Genomic DNA, 13,241 nt, shown 5'->3' with positions numbered 1-13,241 from the left:
GCCAGGGCTGCTGCTGAGAGCCATGTCTGGGTCTTGGCCCTGCAGTGGTCAAGGTCTCAGGGGATATCACGGCTTCTGTTACCACTGAGGGCTCTGCGGATGCCCAGTGTCTGGTCAGCCACCATAGACCATGTTGGTGTCCGAGTGCAATGCTCCTGCCAGGGCCACATGGATCTAGGTGACCTGTGTTGCCACTGGGGCCGTGGTGATGTCAGGCCTAAGCTGTTGCTAAGGTCCATGTCTGGGTGGGTGGTGCTTCTGCAGTTGGGGGTCTGTGTTGGTGTCCATGGCCCGTGTTACTACAACAGGCCATGGGAACCATGGGTATTGAAATCTGAGGCCTATCCTGAACTGCCCATGCCCCTCACTGGCTGGCCCTTTACAGGACACATTCCTGTTACAGCTGAAGGTATTTCCTGACATTCCAACAGTCAGGTTACCTTTCCTTCCAGAGATGTAACACTCGCAGGTATAGCCTGACTGTAGTCAGGGTACCTCTCTCTCTGGAGCCCTGGTGAAAGCCCATTGTTGGTGGTGTGACAGAGGACAGAGGCCTCCAATCAGATGACTTATGGCAATGAACATTTGTAAGTGTTGAGGTAAAGATGAAAGGACTAGAGGGTGAAATGTGTGACTCACCAGGCCACACCAGGGCTCCCAGGTCGAGATTCTTTTTCTTCCTTTTCTTTTCTTTCTGTTTCATTTTGTTTTTCAGGGCAAGGGCAGAGGGTAGATATGGGGTATGGGAAAATGGGTGGGATCCGGATGCATAATGTGAAATCTGCGAAGAATCAATAAAAGTTAATTTAAAAATTAACTAATACAGGTGATTCCCAGACCCATGAGAACGGTGTTTGTAATCTTGTGATGGAGAAAACATGAGTCATTATTGGCTTATTGGAAAAAGTGACGAGCATAGACAATTGTCATTGTCAGAATAAAGCATATTGAGTACATAGTTTGTGGGGAACAGTCTTTGTATAAGGGCGGTGGCGCTGGTGCAAAGAGCCTGGGCGTGGTAATCCCTGAGTCGGGGAAACATTCTGGATCTGCCACTATCAAGTCACTTTGTGCCTCAGTTTCCCTATCTGCCATAGCTACAGTACTTCTGAGATGATACTTGGAAAGTTCTGAGGAAGGTTCTTGAGCCATCTTCAGGGCTCAACAGACATCAGCATCTGTTTTCAACAAATATTCCACAAACTTGATGGATGCTGCATAAATGAGCTTGCTTTTTGTTGAAAATACTTCTTTTCAGTATACTGTCCTGTAAGTAGTTCCTGGTCTCCAATGTGGCTTATTGTGATAATTTGAATGTAGTTGGCCCCTCTGATCTCATAAGGAGTGGCACTATTAGGAGGTGTGGCTTTGTTGAAGTGGGTATGGCCTTGCTGGAAGAAGTGTGCCACTATGGGGGTGGGCTTTTGCTTAAACTCCGCTGAGTGGCAAAGTCAGTCGACTTCCTGTTACCTACAAGATGCAGGACTCTCAACTACTCAGCACCATGTCTGCCTGCATGCCGCCATTCTGCCTGCCATGATGATAACAGACTAAAGCTCTGAAACTGTAAGTGAGCCACCCTGAATAAAGGTTTTCTTTATAAGAGTTGCTGTGGTCATGGTGTGTCTTCATAGCAATAAAAACCTTAAGACACATATAATTCATATTGAACTTTTTTTTCAGAATGAAAGTTAAGGAAGCCCCACTAACAGAATGAAGCCCCAGCTAATTGCATTTGTCCTAATCCTCTGGACTGAAACGCTGGCAGATCAGAGCCCAGGTACGAGTATGATTTTTGTTCATTATTGTTTGAGAAAATAAATATTTTATCAAACTTTAATAAAAAGAATGCTTTATTAACAGATCTAAGTACATAACACTTAGTAGTAGCCTCGGAACATAACATTCCACAGATTTTATCACTTAAAGGTGGGAAAAATGTTATGTAACCCTGGCTAAAAAAAAACTATATTCATTGATTTGCATAACTCTCAACATGTCATGTCTCTGTGAATGCAGGAAGCCCACTGTGTATTGAATAGTCTGACCCTTATCTTCAGCAGATATTTGTGGCAAATAATTTCTTAATGCCAGCATTTTCCTTTCTAAGAGGAAGGGGCTCTGTTGAAGGATTCCCCCCTGGGTCCCGTCACCGCTTCAGAGCCCACAGATAACACACAGAGACTCTATTAGTTACAATGCTGTTGATCAATGTCTAGGGCTTCTAATTGGCTATCTCTGTTTTAAGTATTAACTTATAACTACTAATATATGTACACACACACACACATATATATATATTAACAAGATCTCATCTTACTGAGAATGTCAGACTCATGCATCCTCTCCTCCTGGGGTCACATGGTGACTCCTCACTACATTTCCCAGAATCCTTCTTCTCTCCTAGTCCCACCTATCTTGCTTCCCTATTGATCAACAGAGTTTTATTCATCAACCAATAAGAGAGACATATTATAGAATGACATCTCCCATCAGGGCTCCCACAAGGTTGCAGAGCTCAGCATACTAAACTATTTCAGAAGTAAACTTTAATTCACTCTATTCAGTCAAGAGAATGTACCACAGGCTTGCCTGCAGGCCACTCTGGTGGGGCATTTTTTTCAATTGAGATTCCCTGTTCTCAATTCACCCCGGCTTATGTGGTGTGATGTTGGCACAAATCCAGACAGCATACAAGGCAAGGATTATTATGGGGCAATCATAATATAGAGTAGTAGTTTGCTTTTTCTAGGTGCATATATAAAGGTGTAATCTATCCATTTATCTCTCACTAATACATGTATAATATATATGTATCATATATATATATATATTCTATCCCTTTAGTAGGTAGAAGACAAAGAATCCCACACAGAAAACATGATCCAAGTGTTTTTGTGACTAAACCATTGGCTCTTCCCCTCTTTATAATATGGAATATATATGCTATGTATCTCCAATCTGTCATGGTTCAGATCCCAAACTTTTCAAGCCCCAGCCTACCAAAAGACACTACAGCCTCTGGCTTTCCTAAGGCTTCTTTGCCAAAGAAGCCATACCTATACTTTTTTCTCTATTCAGTTCTTGGAGATTGTCTATGGTCAATGGTGGATCCATAGCGTAGTTAAAAAACTGTCCCCCTTGTCTTGACATGGGTTAGTTGTAGCGATTTATGGTTCAGCCACTTTCAGACTAAACCCGGTGATGTATTGGTGACCCTTTCTTTTCTCTATGCCCATGTCTGATCCCAACTCTCTTGCTCTGTGGTCCTCAGACAGTTCCATGCCACTAAAATCTTTCTTCACGCTGTTCCTGAGTTCTCCAGCCCAAGGCAGCTGCATATTCTGTGTTGTTTCCAAGAATAGTTATTAGTCCTCAGACCACATTGGGACCCTCAGACCACATTGGGACTTTCTGGGGTGCTACCACCATGTCATTAATTTTGTAGTACAATATCATAGTTTGGGGCTCTAGAAATAAAAAGAAAGTCAATTGCTTTCAGAAACAGATTTGAGAAAGAAAAATCTATTAGCTGAGTTCACTAATGTCCCCTTGACATGTCAGGCAAAACAAGTGGTTTCTTCTGTTTGACTTCCTGGGAAAAAGCATCTTTGGAATTAGGATAAAGTTACAAGGTCACATGGGCATAGCCACAAGTGAATAGTGAGGTCTAAAATGTGATGAAGGGAATAAAACGGAGCTTGCTTCTTTATTACGCAGGGCCAGGCCCCGAGTATGCAGATGTGGTGTTTCTGGTGGACAGCTCTGATGAGCTGGGGAGTAAGTCCTTCCCATTTGTGAGAACTTTCCTCAACAAGCTGATCAGCAGCCTCCCCATAGAGGCCAGCAAGTACCGCGTGGCCCTGGCCCAGTACAGCGATGCTCTCCACAATGAGTTCCAGCTGGGCACCTTCAAGAACAGGAACCCCATGCTGAACCACCTGAAGAAGAACTTGGGGTTCATCGGTGGTACCCTGAAGATAGGCAACGCCCTGCAAGAGGCTCACAGGACCTATTTCTCCGCTCCCACAAATGGAAGAGACAGGAAACAGTTCCCCCCAATCCTGGTGGTGCTGGCTTCAGCCGAGTCTGAGGATGATGTGGAAGAGGCTTCGAAGGCCCTTCGGGAAGATGGGGTGAAAATCATCTCAGTGGGGGTGCAGAAGGCTTCTGAGGAAAACCTGAAGGCCATGGCCACATCCCAGTTCCATTTCAACCTCAGGACTGCCAGAGACCTCAGTGCGTTTGCCCCAAACATGACGCAGATCATCAAGGACGTGACTAAGTACAGGGAAGGAACAGCTGTGGCCCCAGTGACACCTGGAGCCCCAATGACACCTGCAGCCCCAATGACGCCTGCAGCCCCAATGACACCTGCAGCCCCAATGACGCCTGCAGCCCCAATGACGCCTGCAGCCCCAATGACACCTGCAGCCCCAATGACACCTGCAGCCCCAATGACTCCTGCAGCCCCAACCACAGCTGTAATCAATGGTGATATGACAGGTAGGAGACCCTTGACGAGGAGCCCAATCCCCATGGGCACACTATATGCCCACCCTTACCCATGGCAGCTCTCACCAGGTATCTGTGACTAGCTGTGTTGAGCCGTTGGGAATTTCCCCATACCAGCCTTTTCTTTGCCTCTGTCTTTGCCATTTCCCTGACTCCAATCCTATTGCCTTCCCTTGCCTCTTTTTGGCAGAAGAGCTCCATCATTTAAATCTCAACTCTGCTTTCTTCCTCTCTTGGGATGCTTTCATTTTGGGTGCCAGCATTCCTTGGACACATCTTGTAACAGCAACACTTCCCATAATTTTCCATCTATGTTTGTCCCTGTCCTGTAGCCATGCCTGGGGAGTGTCATAAGGGCAGAATTGGCAGCTTGGGTTAATCACTCTATTCTTTGAGCCTAAGACAGTAAGCTGGTGTTCTGTTTCTTATTATGAATAAATGGAAGTGTGACTGTCATAGACACCAGAAACCCATCTAGATGATTCCTTTTCCTTCATATGCCTGGTGATGTCGGGCTGATGGGCAGTAATTCAGTGAGTTCCAGTCAAATAGCATATCACAACAGCACGTCCCAGCCAATGGGTGTGAGGACTGTGGCACGAGGGACTTGTCAGCACTTGTTCATTCTTGTGCAATACAGGCAGCGCAGGGGTGACCCAGATGGTCAGTAGTGTGGTGGGCTGCACTCCTGGGCTTGTGTATGACTAGTGGCAGAGCCTTACTGCGCTATTTTTTAAGTGTGTCTCTAATGAGTATCAGTGCCTGTTCCATACAAAAAGGCACTTGTTACCTCTCCAGCCATGGAGTCAGGCATTCTATGGTGAGAGTTTCACATTTATGACTAAATATTTTGTATTTTCATATATTTAACATTAGAATGTGTTTCTGCAATGCATCAGTAGTGCTTTTAGGGAGACTCTGAAGTGCTGCTATTATGTAATGATGTCTCTCCCAGCAGAATATATCTTTTTTTTTTTAGTGAGAAGTTTTATTATAAAGGAGAGGGAGGGGGAAAGAAAGACGAAAGAGGTAAAGAGACGGAGAGACACAGAGGAAGAACAGAAGAGAAGAGGGAGACGGGAGCAGAAAGAGAGGAGAGCAGAGAGAGAGAAATAGCAGAAAAAGCAGAAAGCAGAATGCATCTTTAAACTGAAGAAATACTGAGAATATTTACTGAAGACTTATGGGTATGAATGAGAGCCAACTGGAAGCAGCTCAAACTGAGTTGGCTCAGTATCTCCCTCACTTACATAATCCAGGACCTCAGTCATGACCTCTTCTATGTGAAATTCTCCCATTTACTTTTCCAAGGACCCCCAAGCACATCTCATGGGACTGTTCCTATCTCTAAGACCTCACCATTCATGCTGACCCTTAAGCACATCTCATGGGACTGTTCCTATCTCTAAGACCTCACCATTCATGCTGACCCCCAAGCACATCCCATGGGACTGCTCCTATCTCTAATACCCCACCATTCATGCTGACCCCCAAGCACATCCCATGGGACTGCTCCTATCTCTAAGGCGCTGCCATCCATGCTGATGTCTACTGCACTGAGAGCTGCTTGGGATCAGCATTACCCCAGCTGTCACAATGTGTCCTTAGGGAGGGGTGATGACTGCAGTCATTACTGCCTGTCCTTAGGCCAGTTCTGACTTCCATCCCAGAAGCCATCTCTGTTACCTTCCAGCTTCCACCTAGCACGTGTCTTCTCTGCCTTTCCTTCAGCTCCCCCGAAGCCCTGGTATTCCATATAGAAACACACAGGACCTCTCTTCATTTGCTTTGATTCCTGATTCTCTTGGCCCGAAGAAGGAATGCTAATGCCCCAGTAGCTCACACCTTCTGATTGAAGGATGCTGTACTTTCATCTTAGTGAGTTTTCTATGATGATTTCAAAGCAGTATATTCTTGAGTCTAATGGTCATTGGGGAGGTGGTCCCAGAAAGCATCAGTGAGAAACAAGGAAAATGGGAGGCTGCACACAGTGCTGGTGATGAAGTGAGTGGGCCAGTCACAGTTCTAGGCAGGTGTGCGGCAGGGATGCTGTGCTGTGAGAAGCCTGGCCATGTCTCTGAGTGCAGTAGGAGAATCCTCAGCTGAGTGGACTTTCCGGCTGCGCTCTGACTCTTAGTCTGCTCCCTCAGGGACAAGGGAGCTTTGTCACCTTTTAGGGGGCCCCATGTACTGATAACACTTCTCTTACTCCTTCTTATAGCTCAAGACAGGGTATTGTTTGGAAAGATCTTATCCTTGCCTTCTAGAAGTTAAAGCAAGAGCTATCATTGGTGATGTCTGAGTGTAAAGTATGGCTGGGCTGCTTAGGACCTTGGGTAGTTTTCTTAACTTGGGAGCTTCTGTTCCTTTCTTTGTAAAGCGAGGAAAATGGTGTCTGTCTTCTAACAATGGAAAAATGACTTACATGACTTTTGTCTATTGCTATTGATAGTAACAGCTGTTGGCAAATAAATGCTGACTTGAGGAGGTCATTCTGGGATTTAGCCAGTGGTGTGGGATTCTAAGTGAGGTTTATAAGAATTAGTTTTAAATAATTCTCTGCAAATATTCTTGTTCTCACACCAGGTGCCTGCTGCTGGAGGGCTAGAGCTAAGTAAGACAAGTTTTCTGTCTTCTGGGGTCAGGGAAACTACGGGTAGCTCTTGGCAGGGTTAAGCTTGTCTCTTGACTACACGTTGCTCAGGCACGATTCATCCTCCCGTGTTTCGAGTGGTGTGAACATGGCTGACTTTGTCTTAGACCCCAGATTCTTCCAAACAGCTGCTCATGTGACATCTCTTCCTGGATGGCCAGTGTTATGTGAAATGTAGCATGTCTGAGATGGAACTCTTGGACCCTACCTGTAACTCATTCCCACAGTCTCAGAAGGACACGCTGCCACCATCCAGTCAGATATGCAAACCCTATCCCTATGAGTTTCCCCTATTTCTTCTTCTGTTACAATCATTAAGTTTCCTGCTGTCTCTAGTCATTTATCAAAACCAATCTTGCCGCTCTGGCTTCCTGTTGTTCTGTTTAGAACCAGTGTTTCTTTCTTGGACCAGGGCAGTTGCTTGTTGTAACCTTGAATCCTTTATTTCCCTTCAGTGCCTGCAGTGATGCTTAAATTTAAATTGGAACAGACGGTGTGACTTCCAGGTGATCTGGACCTGCTTCCCTGTGACCTCATCCCCCTGGTTCCCCTCCTCTCACCTGCTCTAGCCACTGTGTGCTTCTTTCTTGTCCCAACCTTTGCCATTCTTTCTGCTGAATTTCCTACGGCTGAATCCTGTATTCACATTTCATCCAGTGTGATCTTTTCAGAGAGGCCAAGACAACTTCACAGCTCATGTAGGTTTCTCCCCCAACCACCTCACCAGCAGAGTCAGGCAAGCCACCTGCAGTTTTCTTTGTAGCAATTGTCACCACTTGGAAGAATATGATTTGGCCACCATAGAGTGTGAGCTTGTTGAGGTCAGAAATATGTCTGCCAATTCATCACCACCCGTCAGACTGTGAGGATAGTAGGGATGGACGCAGTGGCAGCCATGGTGGTCACATTGCTGGTAAAAGGTGGGTGTGGGGAACATGGGGGAGGTAGTGCCATTGGTGGTGGTGATGGAGTTGAGTTTCATGGGCTGGTCGTGACGATGGCTGTACTGGTGACTGTGGTCACACTGGTGGTAGGAAGTATGTTGGCAATGGGGACAGTCATTGTAGGCATGGGCACAGAGGTGACAGTGGCAGTGGTGGCTGTAGCATGTGGCAGGAAAATGGCTAAGTACAGAAGAAAGTGCATTCATGAAACCTCTGAGTTAATGACCTTGCTAGACTTACTCAGAATTTTCATCTTTTGTTGAGTAAGAGGAAGAAAGTCTGAGTCTGTGGTAACTCCATTTTCATTGGTGCCTTAGCAGTCCTTGGCATACCCTTCACTCTAGGCCAGTGGTTTTTCTTCTAACCTCACCACTTTTCTGTCCCTGCAGTTCCCTTTCCCATATCCTGTCAGAAGGACTCCCTTGCCGACCTTATATTCTTGGTGGATGAGTCAGTGGGGACAACACAAAACCTGAGGGACCTGCAGAACTTCCTGGAGAATGTTACCAGCTCTGTGGATGTGAAGGAAGATTGCATGCGACTTGGACTGATGAGCTACAGTGACAGGGTTCAGACTATTTCTTCCCTGAAGTCAAGCACCAACCAGTCTGAATTCCAGCAGCAAATCCAGAAGCTCTCGCTCCACACTGGGGGGTCTAAAGTTGGGGCTGCCATTGAGCAGATGAGGAGAGAAGGCTTCTCAGCATCCGGCGGCAGCAGAAAGGCACAGGGGGTCCCTCAGATTGCTGTGCTGGTCACCCACAGACCATCCGATGACGCAGTGCGGGAGGCTGCATTAGATCTTCGCTTGGAGGGCATAACTATGTTTGCTCTGGGCATCCAAGGGGCCAACAACACACAGTTAGAAGACATAGTGTCCTACCCTTCCAAGCAGAGTATCTCCACACACGACTCCTACAGACAGTTGGAATCGTACAGTGGGAACTTCCTGAAGAAGATCCACAATGAAATCTGGACCCAAGTTTCTACCCATGCTGAACAACTGGAGCTTGATAAAACTGGTATGTCTGGAAGACTCTTGTTATTACACATTTAATGGGAATGGTTGCCCAGGGTTGGGGCTGGAGGAGGCATTGATCAAAATTCAGTCAGGGGACTTTTAAGGGTCGAGAGAATGCTACAAATATTGAATTTGTATAATGGCTGCATAGCTATAAATATGTCAAAATCCACTGAATAATATACTTACAACGGATTGATTTTATAATGTGCAAATTGTGCCTCCATAAGATATAATAAAACCATCCACACAATGCATAAAACATTTTTTATGGTGTTGATGGACATGAAGGAGAAAAAGTAGGCTGTAGTCCTGCCTTCAGATAACACTTGACTTTGCCCGTTTACTGTCCACCCCCCCCCTGCTTTAATGTAGGTGCTAAGGATGAAAGGCAGGTCCTCACACTTGCTGACTGGGCTCTAGGTTTGTGTATTAAGAGCAGCGGTGACCAATGACTAGTGATGCTTAGAGTATGAGAGGGCAGAGGGCAGAGGTGCAGGGAGGGCTGGCTATCGCTGTCATGTGCTATGATCCATGTCCTCTCTTCACTGTCACCGGCCACTGCCTCCTTCCTTCTGGTGAATGCTTACTTCTTTATTAGATTATACACCAGTTCACCATGCTTGCTTTCAAGGTTTACAGGCCCAGATCAACCTGTGCTTTGCAGATGATTGCAATCTCAGCCAATCTTTCTTTCTTTCCTTCCTTCCTTTCTCCCTCCCTGCCTGCCTTCCTTTCTCTCTCTCTTTTCTTTCTTTCTCCCTCTTCTCTCTCCTTCCTTGCCTTTATTTCTTTCTTTCCTTCTCTCATGTAGCTCAGGCTAGCTTGGAACTATTTATGTAGCTGAGGATGACCCTGAACTCCTGATCCCCCTGCTCCACTTCCTAAGTGCTGGGATTACAGGTTCTTACCCAGCCAATTTTAACTTTCTCAACAGGTAATCACTTCTCTATATAGTCATTCATAGGAAATGACTTACAGTTTTCAAATTGTCAGCTTCATATGCCATTTTCTAGTTAAGTAAATAGGCCAGTCTTATAAACACAGGGCAACTTGGCCATCGTAGAATTCTTCTTTTGTTGGAAGCTTTGGGGGCAATTAATGATTCCTGACATTACTGTAGGCTTTGAACAATTGTTCTTTAAGAAATAAATGGTACTGGAAATAAGTCTGATCCCAAGGTTCAGACAAATATTCTATTCCACAATAGGGCATTGAGAGGTACTTTGTTTAAACTACTTGTTGAATTTCTGTGATGTGCCAGGTCTATGAAGCAGAAGCAAGGCTTAGGCAGAGATGTCTGAAAGTGATGTTATGTGATAGGATACATGTTATGCTCACGAAGAAGTCAATTCTGGAAAAAGCCACAATGAAAATAGGGTGAGAGCCCTGTGTGGTCATACATGCCATCAATCCCAGCACTCAGGGAGGCAGAGGTAGGCAGATCTCTGAATTCAAGGCCAGCCTAGTCTACACAGTGAGTTCCAGGATGGCTAGGGTTGTTACACAGAGATGCTCTGTCTCGAAAAAAAAAACAAAAACAAAAGGAATAGAAAGTCCAATGTGTTTAAAACTCAGTGTGTAAGATGCAAAATTGCTGGAGCTAGGGTCAGAGAGAAAGGCAGGAGGTAAGGCTGATTTTTAATTTAAAATTCTAAATGAATGATAATATCACTAATCTGATTTGGGCTTTACTGCAGTAGTTGCTCATGGTAGAAGATGTCATTGGGGAAGAACAGAGGTCACAGCCAAGCATGGGGTACATGTCTGTAATCCTGCACTTGGGAGGCAGAAGCAGAAGGATCATGAGCTCAAGGCCAGCCTGGGGTGCATAGAGATTCTGTTGAAAAACAAAGCAAAACAAAAGCAGGTAGAACAGATGGTTTCCCATCCCATGCTGTTTCCTAGGAAACCATTAAGACATAGTCTCTAAAGAAGCAAGCATCAAAGCTCCAAGAGGATTTTCCTTACAGTCTGGAGGCCTGGAAAATCTGGTTCTTGCTCTTCATTTACTGGCTGTGTGACCTTACATAAGCCACCATGCTTTGCTGTGTCTCAGTGTTTTCCCAAGACGGTGTTAGATTTCAAAGGTAAAAATGGACAGAAAGGTCTCGAGGAAGTGTCCAGGCTCTATGCAAACACAGAGGCCCTGTTCTTAGACCTGCACAGGCTCATGCTCTGCACAAATCCTGGAACAAAGTTCCCTCAGGATGCTCTTTGACACAGAACACACTTCCCATTCTCTGTTTCCCTTTTTAGGCTGTGTGGATACAAAGGAGGCTGATATCTATTTCCTCATTGACGGCTCCACCAGCATCCACAAGAAACAGTTTGAGCAAATCCTGATATTTATGTCATCTGTGATAGACATGTTTCCCATTGGTCCCAACAACGTCCGAGTTGGAGTTGTGCAGTATTCACATAAGAATGAAGTGGAATTCCCTGTCTCTCTCTACATGGATGACGTTGCCTTGAAGAAGGCCGTTTTTAACATCAAGCAACTCAAAGGTCGTACATTCACCGGGAAAGCCCTCGACTTCATACTGCCGATAATAAAGAAGGGGAAAGCAGAGAGGGCAGGTGAAACCCCCTGTTACCTCATTGTACTGACTGATGGGAAGTCAGAAGACAGCGTTCTAGAACCTGCCACCAGACTAAGGGCTGAACATGTCACCGTTCATGCAGTGGGGATTGGCGAGGCAAATAAAACACAACTGCGACAAATTGCTGGGAAAGACGAGAGGGTCAACTTTGGGCAGAACTTTGATTCCCTAAGGAACATAAAAAACGAAATTGTTCACAGCATCTGCTCTGAAAAAGGTAAGAAAAACAAAATGAAACGCAGAAAGGGATGCGTAAAGGTCACGTGTGAGGTGGAATGTAGCTCAGTGGCAGGCCGCTTATCTAGATCTGATGAGCCCGAGCCCTGCAAAGCAAAACAAGAACAGTCAGGTGTTGCAGACGGTGGCTAGGTTGTCACAGGAGAGGAAGGAAAAGGATGCAAAACATGCGTGACTTTTCTGAGCCACTGGGAATAAAACCAAACAAGCAAAAGAGTGGTACTGAGGGCAGAATCCCACAGAATCTTCCCTGTTTCCTGCGTTTGACTCCTAGAAAAGGAGAAAGGCTTCAGGAGGTACAGCATAGAGTGCGCCTCGGGTCCTTCTTAGAGAAGAAGGCTCCAGACTGATGTGAGGAGGTAAGGACATTTTTTGTAGTTCGGGTTATCGTTCAGGGAAAGGAGTCCTCAGTAGTGAGTTGAGAGCGGGATGTTAGGAAACCTAAGCCTGAGGGGCCAGAGATCAGTCTTCCTGAGAGCAGGTGCTGTTGGCAGGAGGCAGTGTGTCTGTGTGGTGGACTGATGTACTCTGACACGCTTCAAGCTCAGGGTTACAGAGCATCATAGCTCATTCCTCCCTCACGTACTCATCAGGATGAGAGTTCAGGTCTAGTGCACAGGCAGGGGCTTCCACATTTAGGTCGGAGCTGAAGCTGTGCTCGTCACCTTGCATCTGTGGAGAGACACCTGAAGGGAACTTACTGCACCCAGTTGTTTTGATGGCATGATCCTGAAGAGGCTGGGCCACTGTTGCTCAGCTACGGGTTCAGACTTAGTCAAGGGGGTCATGTCTTGCAAGGAAGGTTGAGACAACATTCTTCTGCTGGGCAACCATCTGCCTGGGTGGAAATTGATTAACAGGCAAGAATGGGAAAACATATTAGCATACTAGAAGCAGTCCCTATCACCTGTAGAAATAAAGGGACAGATCCTGTGACTGTTAAGTGTATATAAAATATATATTCCTTTATATGTGTCACATAAAGAAGTGCCATTAACACTTTACCTTGGGGCTTTGTTAAGGCCATTCATATTTTTATTTTAAAGGCTTTTATCTATAGTTTATGTGCATGAGTGTTTTATTTGCATGTATATATGTGTACCATGTGGGTGCAGTGACTGCAGAGGTCAGAAGAGGGCGTCAGAACCACTGGAACTGGAGTTATGGATGGTTGTTAGCCACCATGTGGGTGCTGGGAATTGGACCCGGGTCTTCTGCAAGAGCAACAAGTGCTCTAAACTGCTAAACCATCTCTCCAGCTCCAATTA

The 13,241-nt window shown here is 45.6% G+C and overlaps 1 protein-coding gene across 3 annotated transcripts in view; it reads left to right on the top strand.

Moving 5' to 3' along the window:
• The window catches only part of Col6a5 (collagen type VI alpha 5 chain), a 104,416-nt gene that overhangs the window by 14,671 nt on the left and 76,504 nt on the right, over positions 1-13,241 (top strand). For all 3 annotated transcript variants that reach the window (XM_021229949.2, XM_040739796.1, XM_040739797.1), the window contains exons 2-5: positions 1,684-1,780; positions 3,721-4,506; positions 8,502-9,134; positions 11,393-11,953. In XM_021229949.2, the coding sequence (XP_021085608.2) occupies positions 1,714-1,780; positions 3,721-4,506; positions 8,502-9,134; positions 11,393-11,953 (2,047 nt within the window). In that variant the 5' untranslated portion in view covers positions 1,684-1,713. The remainder of the gene's footprint in view (positions 1-1,683; positions 1,781-3,720; positions 4,507-8,501; positions 9,135-11,392; positions 11,954-13,241) is intronic.

The sequence above is a fragment of the Mesocricetus auratus genome, unplaced genomic scaffold (genome assembly GCF_017639785.1).
Source record: "Mesocricetus auratus isolate SY011 unplaced genomic scaffold, BCM_Maur_2.0 Super-Scaffold_100691, whole genome shotgun sequence".
In the NCBI taxonomy this organism is placed as follows: Eukaryota; Metazoa; Chordata; class Mammalia; order Rodentia; family Cricetidae; genus Mesocricetus; species Mesocricetus auratus.
Note: the sequence above shows the minus strand (reverse complement) of the source record. Positions and strands in the feature narration are given on the sequence as shown.